Below are 23382 nucleotides of genomic sequence, written 5' to 3'. Positions count from 1 at the left end.
TAGCTGGTAACAACGACATTATACGAATGTATATAGTTAACTAACATACATGATCATGTACAATGTATGTATATATATACCATATATGTACTAATACGTACATATTTCTAACTATCTATTTATTAGATTTGTAATTGTTTACCTTCAGTATTTAACAAGAAAATTAATTCCTAAACTTAAACAAACAACATGCATAATTCATATAAGGTGGTTGAAAGAATAGTTAAAATTATTTATAAATTATGCAAACTGTAATAAATGTTCTGTGAAAATGCATTACGTGAATAATCCATATCAAAATATTTATGAATGGTACTAACAATTAAGAACAAGTCATTTAGGAATATAAATGAGTAGTGTCGGGAAAACGAGAGCAGAATTTGCAGACTGTTGTTTAATATATTGTCAACAGTGAATAGAATATGTGGATATCTGAAAAAGAAGTATCAGATTTTTTGTAATTATAGATTTACTATTGTTTTTGTTTTTCCCGTAATCTAAACATGTTTTCCGTAATATTTAACCTACAGAAAATTTTAGAAGATATTATAGGTAAAAATGTAATTCTATATACATATACATATATAATCATATGTATAATATAATTTGCATATAAGTATAAAAGACTGACAATAATTTGCAAATGAAACTATTATAAGCATGTTTAAATAATTGAGATTTTGTCAGTAATAGTATATTTAGCTTACCAGTATCTTAGAGGAAGATTATAAATCTTTTGTAAATTTTGTATATTATTAGTTATATTTACTTTTTATTTGCATACTGTATTGAATGAAAATTTTGCGTGAAAATTATATGCGTTAAATAATTTATTTATTCTTTTTAGTTGAATATATTGATGTGGACTTTACATTATGGTTATGGCTTTTGATGCCACTTTTGTTAACATTTTTACTTCCACTTCTGATTGGGATATTATTATATTTAACTGCATTAATATTGTATATATATAAGTTACACAGGTAGGTTGTTATTAGTTTGAACATATATTTGTGATAAATTTTACACAATCTAAATATTTTATTTTCATAGAGTTAGATTAAGGAATGCATATGAAACAGACTGGAGAAATGCTGCACGTAATGTAGTAGCTGCAGTTTGGGATGCTCATGGCTGGATTTGGTATGGTATGTTACATATGAAATTAATTAAGTATAATAATCATTTTTATAAAATGAATAACATAATATAATTTTTGTGAAGTACAAAACTTGAAATTTTATATGTATTTTGTATAGGATATGAAGTAGTTGGACTTCAAAATATACCACAAAATGAACCAGTACTTTTTGTATACTATCATGGAGCTATACCTGTAGACCTTTATTACTTTATATCTAAAATATTACTTTTAAATTCGAAGTTAATTCACACAGTAGCAGATAGATTTCTTTTCAAATGCCCTGGGTGGTCTATAATTTCTGATGTATTAAAAGTAATACCTGGTACAATCCAAACATGTTCTACTATTTTGAAAGAAGGTAATATGCTTGCAATCTCACCTGGTGGTGTATATGAAGCTCAGTTTGGAGATTCTTATTACCAATTAATGTGGAAAAAGCGAGTGGGTTTTGCAAAGGTTGCATTGGATGCTAAAGTGGTATTATATTATTATGTTATTATATTATTATAATAATAAAGTTATTTATTACTTCCCTTTTATATTTGTACAAGTTTTAAATATTAATATTTTTGTAACAGTGCATAATACCTTTATTTACGAAGAATATTAGAGAAGCATTTAGAACAATAAGTTGGGGTAGGAGAATGTGGTTGAGAATATATGCTGCCACCAGATTTCCTTTTGTACCTATCTATGGTGGTTTTCCTGTAAAGTTGACAACATATGTTGGTAAACCAATTCTGTATGATGGGAATCTAACACCAGAAGAGTTACAAATGAAGGTAATGAACATAAATGTCCAAATATTTTTTAGTGCTGTTATAGTTTAAATAAAATAAAAAATAATAATATACATACATGAAAAGTTAGATATTATAGATTTACTATTTCTGTTCTCAGGTTGCTGATGCACTCAACAATTTAATAAATCAACATCAAAGAATACCAGGAAGTATATCATTAGCTTTGTTAGAAAGAATATATGTTGCAGAGAAAGAAAAATCATAAGTTTTAGCATTTACTCAAGTATTATAACATTGCATCTTACATATGAGATAGAAAAATGTTTGAAAATGTTATACTATTTTAGATTATTTATACTTTTAATTTATGGTGCTGATTATTTAATAATTCTTAGTAATGATAAATTCCATTAAATTTAAGGTTAATTTTGCAACTATATAATTGTACTTATTTTTGAAGTATAATAATTTACTTGTCTTTCCAATTGTTACATAAGTATTTTATATATTTTATCTTGATTCATTGTTGATATGAAAGTATAAATTAACAAATTTGTTTAGATTTCATAATATTTCTTTATATGTATATCGATTGTTTTTATATTTATACGTATTTTATATATATATATATAGATATAAATGATATTACTATTCTCTACACGTAACTGAAACCAGTTTTTAATTTTTTCTCAAGTATTATCAATATATTTTTATTGCAACTAGTACTCTTAATGTAAGCGATTTGTAAATATATTTTCTATTGTAAGAATTTGCTGTGCAACTAAGCTCTGAATAATTCCATATAATATTGTACAAGTACTTATATTCATTCTCTTATTTACTATCTTTGTATACGAAAAATAAAGGACATCAGAGTTCTATATTTATTCAGTACAAATTACTTAATCATAATGTTATTTTAGAATAATTAACTTTTTTATTTTCTTCTTCAAATTTACTAATTTAAGAATTTATAATTCGAATATATAAATAAATATCACTTATTCCAATTACGTAAATTGTATATAGACTGCGGATTATGAAATTCATATTTTTGAGAATATAATTAAAAATGCAGAAGGTATAAAAGAAGTTAGTGTCTACCAATTATTACAAAAGCCACTATACTTTGAATATTTCATACATTTTTTCATATTATGTGCATTTCGTGCAATTTTACACTTTCAAATTTCTTATGAATGCATAAAAATTTGCAGTCTAATTATATAGCTCTTCCATACAACATATTAAGTGCAAAAATGAAGGAAACGATATTTACTTCAAATTTTGCTGAATCGGAAATATTCATATCGATCGTAGTATGTTAACCGGAAGATCTGAAATGCAGCGAACCTAACGGCGGCTTTTCCAGTTAAAATTTCTTTCCTGAGGGTATCTTCAGTCTTCAGTTACCTTGTTATATTCATCGAACGGCATTGGATCTAGCATCGTTTTTTGCATCCACGAGAATCACATTTATGTGAATTCTGTTTAGCAATACGAGCTGCCTGATCTTGTATAACAAAATTTACTTATTTCTTCGTTAGGAATCCGATTTCTGTAATATAAAATACATAGCCATGGGCGTGGATGTAGAAGTTCTTTCTCCTGGAGATGGTAATTATTCTGTACACGGTATTCTGCGATCTTTCACTTTTCTTTTTCGATTCGCTGTTTCTTTCTTTTCGAGTCACACCTCGTATTTTTTTTTTCCTGTTCGACTTCAACTAAATCCCATTAATTCTATTGTGATTAAAAAATGCCGGAAAGTTTAGACGGTGAGATTTATTTACAACCTGAAAATCTATGAAAACCATGCTTTGGCAATGGTCTGTTCCAAATAAGGCGATTTCGATCTTTATTCAATACGTTTGGTATTGTATGAAATTTTAGTACTTTGTACTTTTCATTTATAATGCGACCATTCTTGTAATGTCTGTGCAGGTCAGACATATCCGAAAACTGGACAGACCGTAGTTGTTCATTATACAGGTAAATATTTTTCAAGTCATTCGTATTAAATCGTATACATTGATAATAGGATTTAAAAATAAAAAAAAATTTTTAATGTGACAATTATTACTGTTATTGAATCACATTATTAATTTTAATTAAGTAAAATATTGCTGTTTATAATTTGCAGTACTTTGAATTTTGTGAAATTTTAATTATTAAATGTATAATAGGTACCCTTGACAATGGAAAAAAATTTGACTCCAGTAGGGACCGTGGAGTGCCATTTAAGTTCAAGATTGGTAAAGGTGAAGTTATTAAAGGCTGGGACCAAGGAGTTGCTCAAATGTGTGTTGGAGAACGTGCTAGGTTAACTTGTTCACCAGATTTTGCCTATGGTAGCCGAGGACATCCTGGAGTATATCCTTTAATATAAGATAAACATTTGTAGTATTATTAATTTTAGAGATGAATCTAAGGAAAAAGCATAAAACCAAATTTTATAATTAATTCAAATTATTCATAATTAAAAAAAATTATTGTAAATTCTTATATTGTGCACAATATTTGCATATTATGAGTAATTGAAATTAATACATTAAAGTAACACCATTATTACTAAATAACTATATTTGCATATTATGAGTAATTGAAATTAATACATTAAAGTAACACCATTATTACTAAATAACTATATTTTTTAATTACTATTATTATTTGAATGTTGTTTTTAATAGTAGAATATAGGAATATAGGAAGAATGAGGCATAAATAGTTAATCTTAATAATTATGTAAATAATATTACGATGTTATCCTTGACATAGACACACTATTCCTCCAAATGCTGTCCTTATCTTTGATGTGGAATTATTGAAGGTGGAGCCTTGAAGAATTTTCCAGAGTGTATCAAATTGACTGCACACATCGGAACCACAGATAATTAAACGCTTCAAATTACATTATGTTAAGTAGTCATTGCATGAGTGGTATGTCTTACATACTAACCTTAATTTGATTGCTCATAAAAACAAAAACAAAAAAATAAAATCGAGACTTTAATTCTGTTTCACACTATTGCACAATTATATACACTACAGATTACAATTGTACAGAAATCATTAATGACCAATTAACGTGGGATATCGGAACATGTTTCTCACATTTTTACGTCATAATAATATTAAAGTTTACATTGCTCGTTTTGAGGCTGAAAGCATTCCTATTATAAGAAATTGAATTAAATAAATCTTGAAGCATTCAACATGTAATCCAACATCTGTGTTCATTCCAATTACTTAGTACTTGGTAAATAATCATCTGGGTATTTTGTACAAAATCTTTCAATGATCCAAAAGAAAATAATTGTATTGGTAATGTAATAGTATGAACCTTTACACAGAAAAATTCAATAAAAAAAATTGTCTTGTCTTCAAGTATATGAATATATTTATTAGCCCACAGTTAATATTTACCTATTACAATTTAAATCTTTTGTTTATATATACATATATTACTTTGAATAACTTTAATTTGTTTTGAATATTTCAACTTCGTTAAATTTTCTTTGAACTATACATTACTTCTTCAAAATTTTGTTACATTTTTATACAATATTATACCAGTGATATGCGAATATTAAAACAAATCTTGTCAATAAAATAGCATTGACATTATATTACATAATTTATCAATAATAGGGTATTAGTACATAAATGTGTCACTATTTTTTTTTACGGGTTGCACAAGAAGGAATGTGTTATGAATCGCATAACATTAATTTACACAGTACAAACAATTATGAAATGATAATTTCAAATTATTTTAAATATTTTTGCAAACATAACGAGCAATAAATTTAACAAAATTGAAATAATACTTATTATAATTAGAAATAAATAACAATAATAAGTAATAATTATTTATAAATATTAAAAAGAAATATATATACACAAATGTAATTAATATTAAGCAAATATAATTGCACACATTAAACAGTATCAAAATGTGTTATATGTACAAATTGTTCTACATTTTTTTAACGTAAAATGTACAAATAAATTAAGTTGATTATAATTGACATATGGCAATTGTAATGTTCAACTTAATAAAAATGTCATAGCAAGAACAAAACTTGTCATTTTAATAAACAAATAGTTCTGGGAAATGTATTTCATAAGCTGGAGCTTGACTTGGTTTGGTATCTGTTGGTGGTCCACCTGGTTGAGTTGCATTTCGTGGATCAACGGATAATGTATTAAATATTTCCGACAGTTTACTTTGTAAAACATCATGCTGTAAAATTATTTATCGTTATTTTTATGTTTTTTATCAATAAGAAATTTATTAACTATTTTTATACCTTTGGTTGTGTCTTTGATACCAAATCTTGGAATGGTGCGTTTCTAAACAAGTGCGATAATTGCATTCGTTTTTCTTCCTCTATGACATGATTATTATTATTTTCTGTTAGAATTCGTTTCATACTCTCAAAAGTTAACTCTTCTCCTGGCAATTTCTGAGAATGAAAGATATACAAAAAATAGATTATTAGAAGGTTATAAATAAATTAGAACTATATATAAAGGATGTACTTTTTGAACACCAGGAGATGAGCCACCACTATCTAATTCAGTAGCACCAGAATTAATATCGGCTAACGAATTTCGTCCAGCACTATCGACCCACGAGTGCCTAAAAATATGAAATTACAAATTTTACACAATTAATAAGATGAGAAAATTAAAAATTGCTACAATTACTATTACCGATGTTGTAGTGAAATACTACTATAACCAGATCCCTGTTGCAATTTTCCACTGTCAAGACCAGCTCCTTTTAAACATTCGCTTAAAACAGTTTGATCAACTAATAGAGTGGGTGCTAATCTAGAAGATAAACCACTATCATACTGAGATTGCAAATCAGGCAAAAGGTGAGGTGCTTCCTTTCGTCGTACTTCTACAATCTTAAAATATAAAAATTAAAGGAACTAGAATATATTCTTATTGACCAGAATATGTACCAATAAACGAAACAATTTGTAACTTACTTTATTTGCGTAATCCATGAGTGAAGTAATATTACAAACGTAAGATATTAGTACAAGCAAATTGATGACAGTAGCGTGCAAATTAAATTTGAGTGAAATACTGATTTGGCCACTTGTTAAAGCTAAATCCTGAAGACTCAGCACTAATCTTAGTAACTCCAACACAGTTTCTTCTGAAGCCAATTCCACGGCAAGTAATGCCAATGTTGTATATATAGATTCTACGTTTTCCACCATGTTACTTGCCAATTCCAACGATTCATATAATGCTAAATAAATTTCAGGGCCATGTTTACGAATAAATATCACATCTGGTCTGGATCCTTTTTCAATTGTAAGATCAAGTTGTGCAACATTTACTCTGTTCAATAAAAATGATAAGATTATATTTGGAAAGATTTAATTAATGTTATTAAAAATAATATAAATTAAAACAATCTACTATTGACAACTTACGTAGGTTTCGCAAGTTTCGTAATATTTTGATGCCTATCGATTAAAGTATGAAAGATTTTTTGTACTAAAAGCCGCATTTCAGCATCTGCTGCAAGCGACATTCTTAATAATGGCTCCAAAAAGCTTGGTGGAAAAGTTGTATTCAAGTGTATAGTTTGGTATTTTGTGCCAACCTGAAATGTATTTACACAAATGTAATAAGAAAAAAGTATGTATTAAGTAGCGTGCGTGTTTTGCTCGTGTTAATGATGTATAATTACTTTTAGAAGAGATTTTAGAAGAATACTTTGGAGTAGTACATCTCCTTTACCGACTGAAACTATACGATCTGGTTGACTATATGGAACTTTGCTCATTATAAACATCATAATTTCTATTTTCTGATAATCTGGAAGATGATTTGCAAACTCTCCAAGGGCATTAATAAGAGCCTCTTGATATAATTGTTCATCATTACTTGAAGATTGATTTCTTGTTACGCTAACTCTAAGATGAGATAGCAGAGAATTTATTATCTCCAACACAGAGGGACCTTTAAAAATATGTTATTTTATATAATTCTGCAATACAAATAAACAAATTTTGATATGTATTAAAACTTACCAACACTTTCACCAGCTGCAATGGAAATAATTTTGGACAAAGTATCTGCAATACTTGTTCTGATCTTGGGGGATGATTTTGAATGATCATCAAGATGAATCATTAATGCTTCCACAACTGTATAAGAGTACTGTGACTAAAAATGTTTGATACATTTTGATATTTATTGATTATCCCTTTTTAAATACCTATTGATAAGTAATAACAATATGTAATGATTTTCTTCTAACCTGAATGGAGAACATAATTATCCTAAATGTATGAATAGCAAAGTAATTTGGGACCCATAACTGATGGTTATCTAAATGCCTGTAAATAATTTTTATTGTATTAATATGTTCATTAAAATTTTACCTATAATTATTTTTGTTCACAATAAAAGGTATAAAATGACAAACTTGAAACGGGAAATGTAACATACAAACCTTAGAACAGGTCGAATAACACATCTTATATGACCAAATGATGCTCGGCCAACGAGTTCTCGCATACAAGTTTCTGCAAATTGTGGTGGGTCCGATCGTTCCTCAGTTGGGCTATCTGGTGTTGCATCTTCTTTATTAGAATATCTATCAAAATGAAATTGTAAATATATACATAATAATCAGTTTACATAATGTACATATGCACTGGTTTCTTCTGTATATATCACCTTGAGTTTTGCATATTGTATAACAATGAAGGAACAATTTTATCCATGTGTACAGGTTCCCAAATGTTTTCTACTAGATCATCAGAAAGTGTTTTCCTTACAACACCCTATATTAGGAAATATAATACAATAAATTTTTTAAAAACAAATATGTAATTAATTCTAATTTATAATAAAATAATTTTGATCAAACTATTAGTTATACATATTTAACTATATAAAGATCATGCCTGCAATCCTTGAATTCCAGCAAGCCGTATCTGTTTGCGGATTGCATGGTCATTGTGGTTGGAGTGGCACATTGCAGAGTATTTTGATACAAAGAAATCGTAACGTGTGTGATAAGACGGCGTATCTTGCTCGATGTTTGCAAACCGGACAAACTAGAAGAAGCCAGCACTTTGTTCAACTGAATTGAAAGATGCCAAAAATACAATTATTTTTGATAGTAATAAATGATAAGGTAACATTAAACAAAATTTTATATTAGAAAATATAAATAAATATAATAATATAATGTATCTAAAATTATTTAATGAAACTTACAGATTGGGTTGCCAGTATTTGTAATTGTGGATCAGTAGATTCTAACAATTTCTGTATCATCTTTAAGAAGCTTTCAACAAATAAATTTAAAGTCTGAGCATGGCATGCTACTAAAAGCTGATCCATTGCTTCCATAGCAATGACAACAAATCCATTTCTTCTCCTGTATTATAAATATGTTTATTTATATATTTTCTTATTTAAATATAAAAATACCTAATATATCTAGATAAGAAATTAACATTTTGTAAGATAATGATTAATGACATACAGTTATTTATATGACTGGCATATAGCATAAGTAAACAAGAATTTACATTGATCACATGAGTGTGCATTTTTCACAGTTATTAAATTAATTATATGCAATTCTCTATCACTTAAGTTGTTTGTGTCATACCTGTAAATGTCCCTGGAAGCCCTTTGAAACAAATATTCTCCAATCCTGTCTAGTTTTTCAGGGCTACTTAATGAATAAAAGGTCAGTTTCTCCATGTTATTTTTTACTAAGCCATCCTAATTATAAAAATATTAATGTATATAAAAAGTACTAAATGTTAATTTCTATAATATTAGATAGCAAGATTGATGTTTTCAATTTAAAAATCAATAAAATCAAGACTAAATGTCAATCGTATGTGTATTAATAATTTTATCATGCACTTTTTTATACACTTTTTTTTGTATTTATACATATAAATTTTTTAATAATAACATATTTGTACATAAACAAAATATTTGTAAACTATGTGAGAATTGTCACAAAATTCAGTTCACTTAGAAAAAAGAAATTACAAGTGAGTAAGCCAATTAATATTTTAATAAATATGGTTAATTACCCAACAAATATCTCGCTCTTATATTGTTCAATAAAATAACAATATTCTTTTTAAATGAATTTGATGTTATAGATTAATACATACATGAAAAATATGAATTACGTAATGAAACTGCGATATGATATATTTATTGTGAGAGATAATATAAAATAATTATGAAAGTTTGTTAATATATCAAAAATATAAAGCTTACCTGAGGATTTACTGGAAAGATATTGTCAACAAGTCTTTTATATCGTGGGCGTAAAGCTGAACAGCACCAGCAACAACCTGACAGAAATAGAAGGAGAGAAAATATACACGGGCAAAAAATATGTTTCCGTGAAATATATCGGATGATGAAAACTAACTAATCGCATGTAAATATGAAAGGGACATCTCACGAAAAAATTGTACGCTTCAGAACAAAATCACGATATTTACCAAACATTTCGTTACGATCGAACAACCACTGTACACTCGAACAAACTTCGATCGACTGATGTAACCAATAGAATGTGTACTTTTAAGCCGCTACCAAAAATCATTATGCGATTTGCTCTATATGCAATTCTTATTTATAAAATAGTGTAAAATATTACTATATGGAGTTTATTAATTTGTACAGTAATTGTAATGTGTATGAGTTAAGTTATAAATAAGTATTTTGTACAGTTTATCATAGACGAATTTACATTTATCTTCAATGACAAAATTTTGTCACGAAGAATTTAAGGTCGGTAAGATTTATTTCGTTTTTGTCGACCTGAGTTATATTTCAAAATGTAGGTAAGAGTTGAAAGATGGCAGTATGATTTACTTTTTCAACATTTGAATTTTAATTTAAGAAAGATATTGAAAAAGTTTCGTTTTTTTTATTTTATAAAGAAATATATTATTTAAAGACTTTTTATCATATTATGTTTTTAACTACGTCTCAAATGAAGCGTAGATATAGTTTCTTATAGTTATAAATTTTATATCAATTTATTTAACATCATCTTATTTAAAAGTAGAATAATTGGAAGATTTAAATATTATTACACACGTAAGTACTGTCGCTATCCATTAGTAATTCTACGACATCTTTATACTCATTGCATACAGTTATTATGAGTATAATGTGAAATATAAATACAATAATATCAATTACTACAAGATTTAAATATTATTCATGAAAGAAACGATGGAATTAAATCAATTAAAATAAAGAAACATACTCATCGATATTTAAATATTTCCATGAAAATGTATATTGCTCTAATCATTATATTTAATCGCGTCAACGCTATTCTTCAAACTTCTGAGTGTAGGTGTCCATAATTTGCACTTACTTGTTGTAAGAAATGCAATAATGAATCGAAGATAAGAGAATCGCTTTCTTTTTACTAAAATTGACAATTCTTACTAACGATCAAAGAAATTAATTACGCAATTATCAAAGTTAGTTACCCACGAATATGGATTTTCCACTTTAACGTAATCAGTGTACTGTGCATAAACACAAACGAACTGCATTCTTCACCTTTATGAGACACATATACGTGCATTATCTGGGGAAAAACTATTTTAAGGTAAAAGCGCGAACGCCTGTCAGCTAAACCGATTCAGGAAGACAAGATGTTCCGAATGTTGACAGCGCGCTTCGAAAATCAATACAATATCGCGCGTTTATCTGTTTGCATGTTTGCAAATAACAGTTATATGAAAATTGTTATACCATCTATCTATGTCATAAAATTAATGTTACATATTAGAAAATTAGGAAATTGATTACGAAAATGCAATAGAGACACGGTCATCGTTTAATTTGATTGAACATCAACTTGGAATTTTGAGGTTATTATACGCTGTTTCATAATTGCACACAATTTTGTATTATTTTCAAATGTGTGTGTGTGTGTGTGTGTGTGTTTTTTAGCGAATATTTTGTTACAAAATTATAGAATCACTTGATTAGAAATTCTTAACTTATTTTTACATAATTTTTAGAACAATTTTCAGTCGATCGTCTAGTCTTGTTTAGTCGGAAATGAATTAAATTCACGCATGTTTAACAAGTTTTCAAATTTGATTTTCTCAGGAAACGCAACTTGTAATGTAATCTTGTCATTCTTGGTTTTCGTTTTATTCTGAGCCACGGAAACATCCACGCTATACTTATATCCCTCGAATTACGACAGTAAAAATAATACGAGACAAGTAAATATAAATAATACGAATAAATTTTGTTTCAAATATTATATTCTTGCAAATATTACAACATACAGTTTGCTTTTTAGGGCACTTAAACTAGGTCGTACGGAGGTATTCGATTGAAACATGAAACACTTGCAAGATAATATAGTGTGCAGGATATCCTCAAAGTTTATGCGAAGTAATGAATATTACTTATATACACCATCGATAAATCGATAGACTTATATTAATGCCGTCATAAATACACAATTTTCGATACAAAGCTGCAGAAGTTCGAAGAAATGAAAAGCTTTACAACTGATTATTTTTCATTGTTCCTATAACTCTCTTTTCAAACTACTTATATAATAATTCTTGTATGCTTTTGATTGTGAATGTCATATCAAAAGAGCGATAAACGCAGATGTAGGTTTGTCGAACTACATGGAAACTGTTGCGAGTTGCGATAACAGCCGTGCGGAAGCACGTGTTCCACAGCTTCAGTCAATTTTCTATTGACTCGTAAACTCTCTAGAGTTTAAAAGTCTAGAAGTTAATTTTATGGAATTACCAAGAATGTTATGTGAAAATATAAAGTAAATCAAACTGCATCAATCGTAATTCTTTTAACAACTTTCAATTGAATAAGTTCAAGGTGTATGTATTTTATAGATAATGAATTAATCAGATTTTATCCGATTTTGTAAGTAGTTTTCACTTTATTTTTATCGAGGAAGCTTTTTAGCAATTTAATTTAGCTTTCCAACAAATGTAACGTAGTAAGTGTCTTAATACATATGTACTTCAAGTGCCTGCAAGAAGCATTTGCACATACAGTTATTTTCCAATAAAATGTTTTTTTTTATTACATTTTACATTTCATTCTCTTAGTGCAAATTTTTGTAGTCACATGCAGATGCCACGAAACGATAGGAAATTTAATATACCTGAACCTAATTAATTAATATGCAGCCGGCTATGATAAATACAGTTGTATAGAAGTTTCGTTTCTAGTTATTGTACATACTGCAGTGCATATGTCATTTCTAAAATTTTTACTTTTAATTAAAATATTTATCATCTTATCGTAAAACAACTGATTTGTACTCACAGCCTGGGTCAGTGCACTTTCGTGCGAGAATCTCGAAAACGTCAGGCACCTCTGTTTCGAGGCAGCATTTGATCAGAGCCATCTCCTCCACCAACTTCGCATCCCATGAGTATTTGCACCAAAATATTAAGATTCCACTTTTTTCAATCGTTTTATAGATCTAATTCATTGAAGCCAACGTAACTTCTTGTATAAAAGACCGACGAATGAAGAGGAATGCGAGAAACCGAATGGGTGGTACTGACACGACGTCGACGCTCGGCGTCGCAACGCTCGTGCCCTACTAACCCGCATTTCGTGCACGATGCTACCCTTGGCAATACTTTCCTGACTACGTCATGCGATGTACATGCGCCTGTGCAAGAGGGTTGTCGACGTGGAACAGGGTGCGGGAGGAGAACAACCCCGTGGCGTCTCTGCTAATAAAGCTTATCCTCGTCAGGGTCGCGGTCCATGTAAATCAATGCCGAAAGAGGGTGGAATATTGTCACGGCTGACCAAATACAGCGACTCACGAAAGTATGCGAACTCTCTTAGAAACTCTGTGTATACAATCCGGCCCGAGTGTTTGAAACATCTTTTGCTTTTTCTACGTTTAGGTTGAGGTTCTACGTTTCCAATTGTATTCTCTACAATATGAATTTGCATAAACATTCGCAGTCTTCCAGTTATAATTCCAACACTATCAAAGAATAGCATTATGAATAAAACTGTTATTTACTCAAGGTAGTCATTATCTTTTAAGGCGATATGATGTCTTTTAAGATCTTTTAAAACTGAAACATATTGTAAATTTTTGAACGGGAGAATATACCTAATTAATGCTATTTACAATTTAGGTCGTAAACAGAGTATTTTTTAGAGATAAAACATCGTTTTTTGAAATTAGTTCACAAATTGTATCTTGAGTTTATTGGACCTTACACTGATATTCTTAGAATAGCAGTAATAACTCGATGTATTTGTATGTAGATTGTAGAACTAGAAACTAAAACTAGAAACTAATAGGTAAATTAATTTTTACTACAAGACAAGAATAACATGTAAAAGCAAATATGAAGGTAAAATAAAGAAATACATAAAGCAAATTAACCGATGAATTTATATATTATTTCTGAGAACTGTAATGTCGTTCCATCAAATTTTGATTTTTGGCGATAATACCTAACATAAAGCATTGCGTGAGCTAATGATATACAGTAAAAGTTCTATAAGGAACCTCGCAATCGAGTGGGCCTTTTGACTGACCCACACGTTCCGCGATACCAAAGACGGCAAGGACAGTGGAACAGCGTCGATGACGTCATCGTTCACTGACGATATTAATTGATCTCATTGTATATAAATTTCAAGATTAAAATTTACAAGATATCAAATTAATCGATTGACACTATAGTGAATGTAATTTTGTTTATTTACAAAGAGAAAATACGAACTGTACAATAATTGTTATTTAAGTTTCGGATTTTAAATTAAAATAAATTTCTGTTGATGAAGCTTTTGTATTGAGAGACACGAGTGTAAGCATCAGGGTAGCCTTCAGCACATGGAATGACAAAGGAAGCGATACCTACAAGTTGGCCATTGTAGACAAGAGGACCGCCACTATCACCCTGTAGGGAGAACAAATATTTTTTGTAAAACTAATGTTGGAAAATTATAAACACATTCTAAATTTATACCTTGAATAACCATACAGAGCGAATTATATGAATTGAGTGTAAGTATTTGTAAAATTATATATATAAAAGAAATGTTGTATATATATTCAATTTTTTAGTTTTAGAAATTTGTACTTGAAATAGAATATTAGAGTGTCACATCGATGAATGTGTATATTAGTTGTGATATGTGATCATATTAATTTGAAGAACATAAAATTGAAATTTAGTACGTACCATACAGATACCAACACCCTTTTTGTTATAGGTACACAACTGTCCAGGGTAGATATGGATTCCCAAGCGCTTCTGGCAATCTGCATTGTTTAGAAGATTTACGGTTGTCGTTTGTAGGTTATTAGGCACGTTGTTTGCGTTAGCACTGGTTTTTCCCCAACCAGTCATTCTCAATGTTGCACCAACTGGTGGATCAGAAGAAACGAGAGGAATTGGCTTCTGGTTAGCGTTTACGCTAACTGGGCTAGCGAGCTGAAATTATTACAAATATTGATATATTTTCAAGTGAAATCTAGTTAAAGCAAACAGCTTTATTTGAGTTTTCATGCGTTCTAACCCTTTGACAGTATAACAAAATGAAGCAGAATTCAGAATTAATGATGTAGCAACTAATTACATGTCTCTTTATCTACAAAATTTTAGATATAAAAAAATATATGCATTTTCAACTTTATACACATAGTGAATAAATATCGATAATTATGTTACATATTTGATTGTCTGCCTCAATTTTTCTCACTGTGGAAGGGGCGAGTAACAACTTTTTTTTTCTTTTCAGACACGTTCGGTATTGCAATCAATTGGAATAAAGTATTTTAATGTGTATTATATGCAACTATTTATATAGTATAAAAGAAAAAGAGACAGAGAGAGAAAGAGAGAGAGAGAGAGAGAGAGAGAAATAAAGTAACAAGGAGTGCGTGTGTCTGAAACGTAATAATGACTACTGATTTGAATGACTGTACAGGAATGTAACTATGAAGGTGAAATTGTAATATCGCTGATGTAGACGATGTACCGTTGTATCGTTGGCGTGGATTTATTTTCACAATTAGAAATAAATATTTTATCGTTATTAATGTTAATGATGTATTTCGATAAAAGTGAAGAACTTCGTACGTTGTAAAATATTATTCCGTTCTATGATATCGATTTCTTACTTACAGTGACTACAGCAACGTCATTTCTGAAAGAATCGGCAGAGCTAGGCTTGAAATCGGGATTGTAGACGGCCGACTTAACAGCGTGGCTTTGACCACCACTTGAGAGGGTAACTGTACCAGTTACGACAGTGAAATCTTTGAATGGAGGCGACACAATACCATGGATGCAGTGAGCAGCAGTCACTACGTGTCTATTGGTAACCAGAGTACCACCGCAGAAGTGTCTTCCATTTTGTCTAAGCGATACTTGATAAGGATACTGACCAAGGTAAGCATTGGTGCCACCGACGATTTGCTCGTCAATCTCGTTCGTTTGGTTGCTGGCAAAGACGTCTATATAAATAAAATTTCGAATTAATTTTTCTTATTACAATATTATGCACAGTAACGAACTTGTTACTTTTTCATTTCGTTCCTATTCAGTTAATACGCAAAGTATGAAATTCAACTTTAGCGAATTCAGAACAGATAAGAGAATTATAATTGGATTATTTCAACGTTTGTTAGTATTAAAGAAGAGTCGAATTTAATGGAGTTTATTAATAGAATTTAATTTTTTAATTTGTTTTATTAGAATTTAATTTGTTTGAATTTCTATTATTTACTTACTGCCGAAAACGACACCGATTATGAAGACGACTAACGCGAGACGTGTCATTGTAACTCGAAGGGTTTTCAAACTGAAGTGTAATGATACGAGTGAACGATTTCCTTTTATATGAATATCAATGTTTGAAATAGGTACTCGGATACATATCGTTATCGATACATATCATGATAAGCTTGAAAGTTAATCACATAAACACAGAAAAGTTACAAAAACGTCATAATTGAATTATCAATTTTTAGTGATTACTTAGAAGCAAACACTTGTACCTTTTGATTACATGAGTGATAAAATGATTTAATGCGATTCCAAGTATTATAATAATACAATTATCGCTTTTAAAATAACGTTATTCTATTTCGGTTCGATATCTCTTGTAAAGATTATCTTCCACTATTTTTATTGTTATTGGCTGTCATGTTTATATTTTCACGTTTTTTATGATTTCCATATCTTAGAAAAAGTCACATATTTACCTTGATATGTTTTTATCAACTTTATGTTTGTACGAATACAGTACTTTTAAGAAAAATTTAATAATAAAAAGAATGTGTATAATTATGTTTGAATACAATATAGAAACTATTTATGAAATGATATTTATGTTATATTATGAGTTTATTACCAATAAACTTGACAGTTTAGTTATTTAAATCACTGTTTATTTATTTATAAGATTTTATACGGTACATAAGATGAATTTTGTTAAAATTATCATTTCATGGCTTTTTGGATAAGCGAAAGGTGACACTGGTTAAAAATATCAGGTATATCAGTTGTGTAAGAAATAGCACGAGATACAACAGCAACCACTCGAGTCCTATAAACCAATGAACTACTGCTGTCACTCTTTAAGAAAAGGATTTTAATTAACTTCGTAGATAATCGTTAATAATTATCTTCTGAAAGGAAATAGAAAAACAGCTTTTATATTTTGCAATCCACGCTCACTGACATTGAGGTCTAATAATGGAACATTTTGATTATTTATTAATCGCAATTATTGTTATTTAAGCTTCTCAAAAACCAGACTGACCGATTCTATTCTTTGTAAATTATTCAATTTTTTCACTTTTTTCTGAATTTTCATTTAGGGCGTTTATCAATTGATAAGGAGTTTAACCTTTGCGAGACGTCTCGTAATATCGATACAAACTTGTCGATTACGTTATATGTGTCATGCCCAATGCTACGGAAGGTGCAAATAACGTCTTCTCCAACATAGAACTTTTGATATTTCTTCGGATCGACAATTCTAACCACTAAATATGGTAAAACGTTGGAAACCTTTCCATTCTTAGGATTTGCCTTTGGTCTGGTAATTCGAGATGGAACAGCCTTTTGAAATTTGTTAAATTCGATGGGTTTGACAAGCTGAAAAAACAATAAGCAATATAGAATAATAACAAATAATTCTAAAGCATTGTTTCTTTTTATCAAGCATTTCAAATCACACGAGAGGTACATATGTATGATATTTGTGACGATATTTAAACGAAGCGCATGTAGCTACAAGAAAGTACAATATTTGTATGGACAAAAAAAGAAATACGTAATATAACTAGAGCAGAGTACGAATCTTGACAAAGAATGCTGTTAAGATGTGAAGCTGACTAATAATATCATCACCATAGACGCGATGATTGTCCACTCTTACGGATACAGTACAGGGAAATTGAAATTGAAAATATTTACAAGGAATATCTACTTTTTTGTTGATATATAAATATCGTTCTATTCTTTGGTGTTCGTTACCACGCACCGGATAAGTAAAGATAGTTTATGAATAGACTGCGGATTTTTATGCATTTATGGGAAATCTAAATGTATAAAAAAGATATGTGTATATAATGGAGTGCATAGGATACGCAAAAATATACAAATGTTTTTAAATAAACACCTGATTCTAATATTCAGATAGCGAAACAAATCTCCGCGTAGGTTTCACTCCTTTAGTTATATTTATAAAAGTATATTTTTGTATAATAATAAGTATAAAGTTTAATGTTTTTACTAGTGACTTGTAATTAAATTTTAAATCGGACTAATTATAACTGCATAATTTTTATTCTGATTTGGAGCCGTAATTACTATAAAATAAGTTGTTATAAATCTTAAGTATGTAGTGCTATCATATTGCAAGTACGAAACGAGTTATGAAATTTATATGTATATATATGGAGGAAATGTAATCGTTGAAACAAATGAAGTTTTAATTAATTTAATGATTTGTATTACGTTTCGTAGTAATTTATTTCATGTATTTTTCATTTACTGTCGAGGACAATGCCAGTGTTAAAAATGATAACTAATGCGAGACGAGTCATTGTAACAATGAAATCGATATGACGATGAAGTTCTGTGATTTTCCTATATAGGATTTTGAATAAATATGATTAGCCTTGAAAACAGATAACATATGCATAGAAATTATGCATCTAAACTCCAGTTAAATACGCAGTATGTATACATGTTATAAACAACATTGGTTATTTACAGAGATGTTTTCAATAGATTACATTTAAAGTAAACAGTTCTGTTTCTTTATTTCCTATGCTGATTCGTAACAGCTCATAAAATATGAATATGTTATTTGTATGCATACACAACATCTTGCAGATTTGATCAACCTTGAAGATAGTTAATGTTATTTGTATAAAAATTCTGAAACCATATGTGACACACATTTTCGACATGTGCAAATTTGTATTTATAAATTTTCGTCTTAAAGAATGTCTTAGGATTTAGACAAAGTATAATTTTTCAGTGATAGTTCAGTGTACGTAAAATTATCAAGGTATTAAAAAAAAAAAAAAAAAAAAAATTGGATCAAAAATGTAGGAACAGAAAGGAACGATGTGTCTCATTCATACGTTTATATGTTTTTATGTTGAAAGAGTGATAAAATTAAACGTGCTAGAAATAACGAAGATGTAGCAATCGATAAGATAGATCATATTAAGTACTTGAATAATACTCGATAGATAATAATAAAAAGGAAATTAAAAATTAATTTATCAAATTAATTTAGAAACTGATATAAAGTTGAGATTGTAAAATGAAGAGTATATGTCGATTAGCTGGCTGACTTGCTAAAATATTTATAAATACAAAAATACAAGTTTGAAAGCCTGTAACTATAATATTGATTCATAAACGTAAGGTAGTATTATAACAAAGTTTAATCGATGGGTAATAATTACTAAAAATAATAATTAATAATAATTAAAATTTGAGAATGTCATTGGTAAAGCATACTCACAAGTGTCATTTATACTTACGGTAAATAAATATTATCATACCTTGCCGACTACTTTGATAAATTAGATTTCTTAAAATATATGTATATTTGTAATTCCTAATTTCTTATGATAATATAATCAGGTGATAACATAGTAATATTCAAATTGCGAACCGGTAGCGTTATTATGTCAATATGTAAGGATATTATACAGAAGCATATATACCGATTTCTATCAATAAAATTTGTATGCATAAGAAGAATATTATCAATTTAGAAATATTTCCCCAGTTTTCTACAAATTAAATTTCTCCTACAATTAAAATTTTCCATACTTTAAGATGTTAAGACTTATTTCTATAACACACAATAAAATGAATAAAAAAAATTACTTTTCAGGATTTGTTTATTAATTATTGACAAATAAAAATTGACTAAAATATCCCTGATGTGCACCACTCTAAAACATCATCCACATTAATTCAAATTACATAAAATGCCTTTACCCTAAGAAGTTGTTATTTATTTGGTTTGAAATATTTTTTCAAATTTCTACTCTCTTATTTAATCAAATCATTTGATTTCAAACAATATGGAACATTTTATTCAAGTGAATTTATTGTTTTAATTGACTTGGCATATGCCTTCCAGTCGAAATTAAGTTGAAGTGCTTTCAACTACTCTCTATTTCCGACTACGTTGCTAAATAACGTAATGTTTTCCAGTTTCGCATTTGTTATTGATATTAGTTGCCTAAAGCAAGTCGATCATTTTTTAACTTCCGATACAAACATGCTCCATGTACATAATGTTTTTATTATATTCACAATAGTAATTAACATTGACATTAACATAATCACTTCCTTGGGTATCGTTTTCTATTAGATATCCATTGCATTCCAATCAGGTTGTACACAAACGAAATTAAATTCAAATAACTTGACTAATCTGAACTGGGTTTAAGCGAAAGGAGGCACACTGATTTTTAAATGTCAAGAATTAATACACGAAGCCTCAAACTAGTTTTATGCTTTCTTTTCGTCTTATATTGACTTCTACAAGCAACCCTGTGTAGGTTCCCTATAATTTAGTCACCCCATATTACTATTATTTCATACGATGTCATTGTTATCCGTTTCTCGACTAGCGAGCATTACAGCAGCATCAATGAATGGAACAGAACGCGAATAAATCGATCCTGGTTTGCAATACGATTCAGCCGAGCTTCGTCGGTGTACATGATTCGGTGCTTGTTTATTCGCTCGATTTCCAGTCGTATCATTCATCAGATTCGCAGAACTTTAGGATTCGAAGGCGCCCCGCTGAGGTCGACGTACGATCTACAGGTTCTATCTGATACCATCCGGTGATGTGTGAAGGTAGAACTTGCCACTCTCGTTACGATTGCGTCCTGAGCATTGATCTGTGTTCTGTGCGCGCACGCTATGCTGTTCACAGACACGTGAAATCTTTGTATCGCATTGTTTTCAGTCTGCTTTCGCAGAGTTCTCCGATATAGGTGAAGCTTCTTCGCTGGCGATATTTAATGTTCACCTACAGCCGAGTATACGTTCTCTGTTGCAATGCCACGGACCGGTGTGCTTTATAACACCGTTAATGCAGAATTATAGAGGCTGCCGATTCTGTGGGAACAGCAGGGACAATGAAATTTTGCGAACAACGTTGGAATTCAAACGGAAACTTGGAATCTCGAATCTTCGAATATTAATGGCACATACACCACTGTGCATAAGAATTTTGACACTCAATTTATTCAAAATATTCATATTTTTATTATATTTTTAATATTACTATTATTCTCGTCACAACTGAGATTAAATCTTCTGCTAAGTTGAAATCGAAACAAGGAATACGCTTGTATCGATCAGGTTATTCATATCTATCTTTGATAAATAGCTGATAATAGAAAAAAGCTATATAAACTCTCAGAGTGTGGTTGGAACATATATCTTGATCATTCTGAGATAATCTTTCTGAGAATTAATTCTAAAAAAATCTTAAAGATACTTGACTTAGGTGTTTCCATACAAATAATTTTCATGCACTCTTAAATATTGCTTTTTAATTTATATTCATTAATATTAACTATTGTTTTTACGAATATCTACTAACTATGCATATGATTGCCTGGAATAAGATCAGAGGCACACGTTAAATTAAAGACTTTTATTTGAAGTGTATTTCACATAGTTGCAATAATTTAGAAGTATCCAAATACTTATACACGGTAGTATAAGCATAGTAGAGTATGTTTTGATAGATTTTCATTTTTCAAGATGTAAAACTATAAGGTTATTTCAAGAAAAATAATATCGTATGATCTACGAGGTTTTCATGCCAAATTGTTAAGACGTTGGCATTACGACAAAAGTATACGACCCATGCGATCTATTTATAAAAATATTCTGATCCACCTAAATACCAGAAATGTAAAGTAACTTTCTTACACCACGTGTACAGTCGTGTACGTCATCAGGCTTCACTCCCAATTTCTCGAACACGGCAGTCGAATGAAAGTGGATTCTTGGCGAGTTATTCGATCTACGTGAGATATTTCAGAATCGAAGATTCACCGGGAAACGCGCCATGTTAAATCGCTAAAATTAAGGAGAAAACGAAGCCAACAAATTCCAGGATCTGTCGAACTAGAATTCGAAAGTAACTAGTTGCACAATCAACGTAATGCAACTTGTATACGTGCATTTAATTTGCACATTGCCGGTCGGTCACTTATGTAAAGAAGCAAATACCTGGAACTCAGGTATTCGAGAATCGATATATTTGACAAGTAGAATTGAGAAAAAGGGAAAGATGTTCGTATACTACGAAAATCACTATAGAAATCATTGTAGAATAAATATATGAGATTATCGAGAATATCTGTCAGGTATGTAATATTTAAATTATTGTAACTGTTTATCAGCATATTAAGTATTTAAAAACTTATTTGGATAACATATTTTACCCGTTTGCATCTACTTACATTCAAGTGTGATATGAACAAACGAATACAAAGAGCAAAATTACTGTATACTACATAAAATTTATGACGAAAAGTATAAAAGTAGTATGTTAAGCATATATAGTAGTTTAGTGTACAATAGGAAATAGTACATTTATTACTAAATATAAATTGATTTCGATAAACATGCAGAAACAGAACATGTGGAATTAGTGATTAATAAACTGATGTTGAATATGCTTGTTCGATCGTGGGAATAGTTTATGCATGTTTATTTCGAATTTTTCGTGTCAATCGTCCCGTGACGAGTTGTTAAATTAACGATTCATTGGCCTGGCATTGTTGGCAAACGCGTTAAGGATTAACTCGCGATATGATCGTACGTGGGAAAACGAGCGAAAGGCATTCGTAGAACGCTGTTAATTTACATGTCAATTGCGAAAGAACCGCGTTTG

General features: G+C 29.5%; 4 protein-coding genes across 4 annotated transcripts; 2 read left to right on the top strand and 2 right to left on the bottom strand.

Moving 5' to 3' along the window:
- Positions 1-72: 72 nt before the first annotated feature.
- Positions 73-2768, top strand: LOC139986750 (DGAT1/2-independent enzyme synthesizing storage lipids). The gene is made up of 6 exons (XM_072002364.1): positions 73-552; positions 848-983; positions 1054-1148; positions 1260-1621; positions 1723-1926; positions 2045-2768. The coding sequence occupies exons 1-6, from the start codon at positions 504-506 to the stop codon at positions 2150-2152; spliced, it is 954 nt and encodes a 317-aa protein (XP_071858465.1). The 5' UTR covers positions 73-503; the 3' UTR covers positions 2153-2768.
- Positions 2769-3252: 484 nt separating this feature from the next.
- Fkbp12 (peptidyl-prolyl cis-trans isomerase Fkbp12) lies at positions 3253-5274 on the top strand. The gene is made up of 4 exons (XM_072002614.1): positions 3253-3504; positions 3832-3879; positions 4074-4260; positions 4672-5274. The coding sequence occupies exons 1-4, from the start codon at positions 3468-3470 to the stop codon at positions 4727-4729; spliced, it is 330 nt and encodes a 109-aa protein (XP_071858715.1). The 5' UTR covers positions 3253-3467; the 3' UTR covers positions 4730-5274.
- On the bottom strand, positions 4672-13841 carry Stma (Protein EFR3 homolog stmA). Its single transcript, XM_072002238.1, has 16 exons — positions 13255-13841; positions 10180-10256; positions 9548-9663; positions 9148-9310; positions 8832-8984; positions 8602-8708; positions 8375-8518; positions 8180-8258; positions 7950-8085; positions 7607-7878; positions 7347-7519; positions 6891-7251; positions 6607-6806; positions 6433-6532; positions 6201-6356; positions 4672-6133 (listed from the first exon to the last, which is right to left on the bottom strand). Exons 1-16 carry the CDS (start codon positions 13334-13336, stop codon positions 5981-5983), a joined length of 2472 nt encoding a protein of 823 aa, XP_071858339.1. The 5' UTR covers positions 13337-13841; the 3' UTR covers positions 4672-5980.
- An 804-nt stretch (positions 13842-14645) lies between these two features.
- LOC139986818 (chymotrypsin-1) lies at positions 14646-16857 on the bottom strand. The gene is made up of 4 exons (XM_072002491.1): positions 16706-16857; positions 16098-16429; positions 15153-15404; positions 14646-14867 (listed from the first exon to the last, which is right to left on the bottom strand). The coding sequence occupies exons 1-4, from the start codon at positions 16752-16754 to the stop codon at positions 14727-14729; spliced, it is 774 nt and encodes a 257-aa protein (XP_071858592.1). The 5' UTR covers positions 16755-16857; the 3' UTR covers positions 14646-14726.
- Positions 16858-23382: the final 6525 nt, after the last annotated feature.

This window comes from Bombus fervidus, chromosome 1, assembly GCF_041682495.2.
Source record: "Bombus fervidus isolate BK054 chromosome 1, iyBomFerv1, whole genome shotgun sequence".
NCBI lineage: Eukaryota > Metazoa > Arthropoda > Insecta > Hymenoptera > Apidae > Bombus > Bombus fervidus.
Note: the sequence above shows the minus strand (reverse complement) of the source record. Positions and strands in the feature narration are given on the sequence as shown.

Bases quoted from the DNA above. Each gene is read 5' to 3' on its own strand.
- LOC139986750 (XM_072002364.1), top strand. From the start codon at position 504: ATGTTTTCCGTAATATTTAACCTACAGAAAATTTTAGAAGATATTATA. The intron at 553-847 runs GTAAAAATGTAA...TATTCTTTTTAG, and splicing joins AATTTTAGAAGATATTATAG to TTGAATATATTGATGTGGAC. The intron at 1,927-2,044 runs GTAATGAACATA...TTCTGTTCTCAG, and splicing joins CAGAAGAGTTACAAATGAAG to GTTGCTGATGCACTCAACAA.
- Fkbp12 (XM_072002614.1), top strand. From the start codon at position 3,468: ATGGGCGTGGATGTAGAAGTTCTTTCTCCTGGAGATG. The intron at 3,505-3,831 runs GTAATTATTCTG...ATGTCTGTGCAG, and splicing joins AGTTCTTTCTCCTGGAGATG to GTCAGACATATCCGAAAACT. The intron at 4,261-4,671 runs ATATCCTTTAAT...ACATAGACACAC, and splicing joins AGCCGAGGACATCCTGGAGT to TATTCCTCCAAATGCTGTCC.
- Stma (XM_072002238.1), bottom strand. From the start codon at position 13,336: ATGGCTCTGATCAAATGCTGCCTCGAAACAGAGGTGCCTGACGTTTTC. The intron at 7,520-7,606 runs GTAATTATACAT...AATACATTTCAG, and splicing joins TTCTAAAATCTCTTCTAAAA to GTTGGCACAAAATACCAAAC. The intron at 7,252-7,346 runs GTAAGTTGTCAA...TTTATTGAACAG, and splicing joins ACGAAACTTGCGAAACCTAC to AGTAAATGTTGCACAACTTG.
- LOC139986818 (XM_072002491.1), bottom strand. From the start codon at position 16,754: ATGACACGTCTCGCGTTAGTCGTCTTCATAATCGGTGTCGTTTTCGGC. The intron at 16,430-16,705 runs GTAAGTAAATAA...TTATTTATATAG, and splicing joins AATCGGTGTCGTTTTCGGCA to ACGTCTTTGCCAGCAACCAA. The intron at 14,868-15,152 runs GTACGTACTAAA...TTCTCCCTACAG, and splicing joins AGGGTGTTGGTATCTGTATG to GGTGATAGTGGCGGTCCTCT.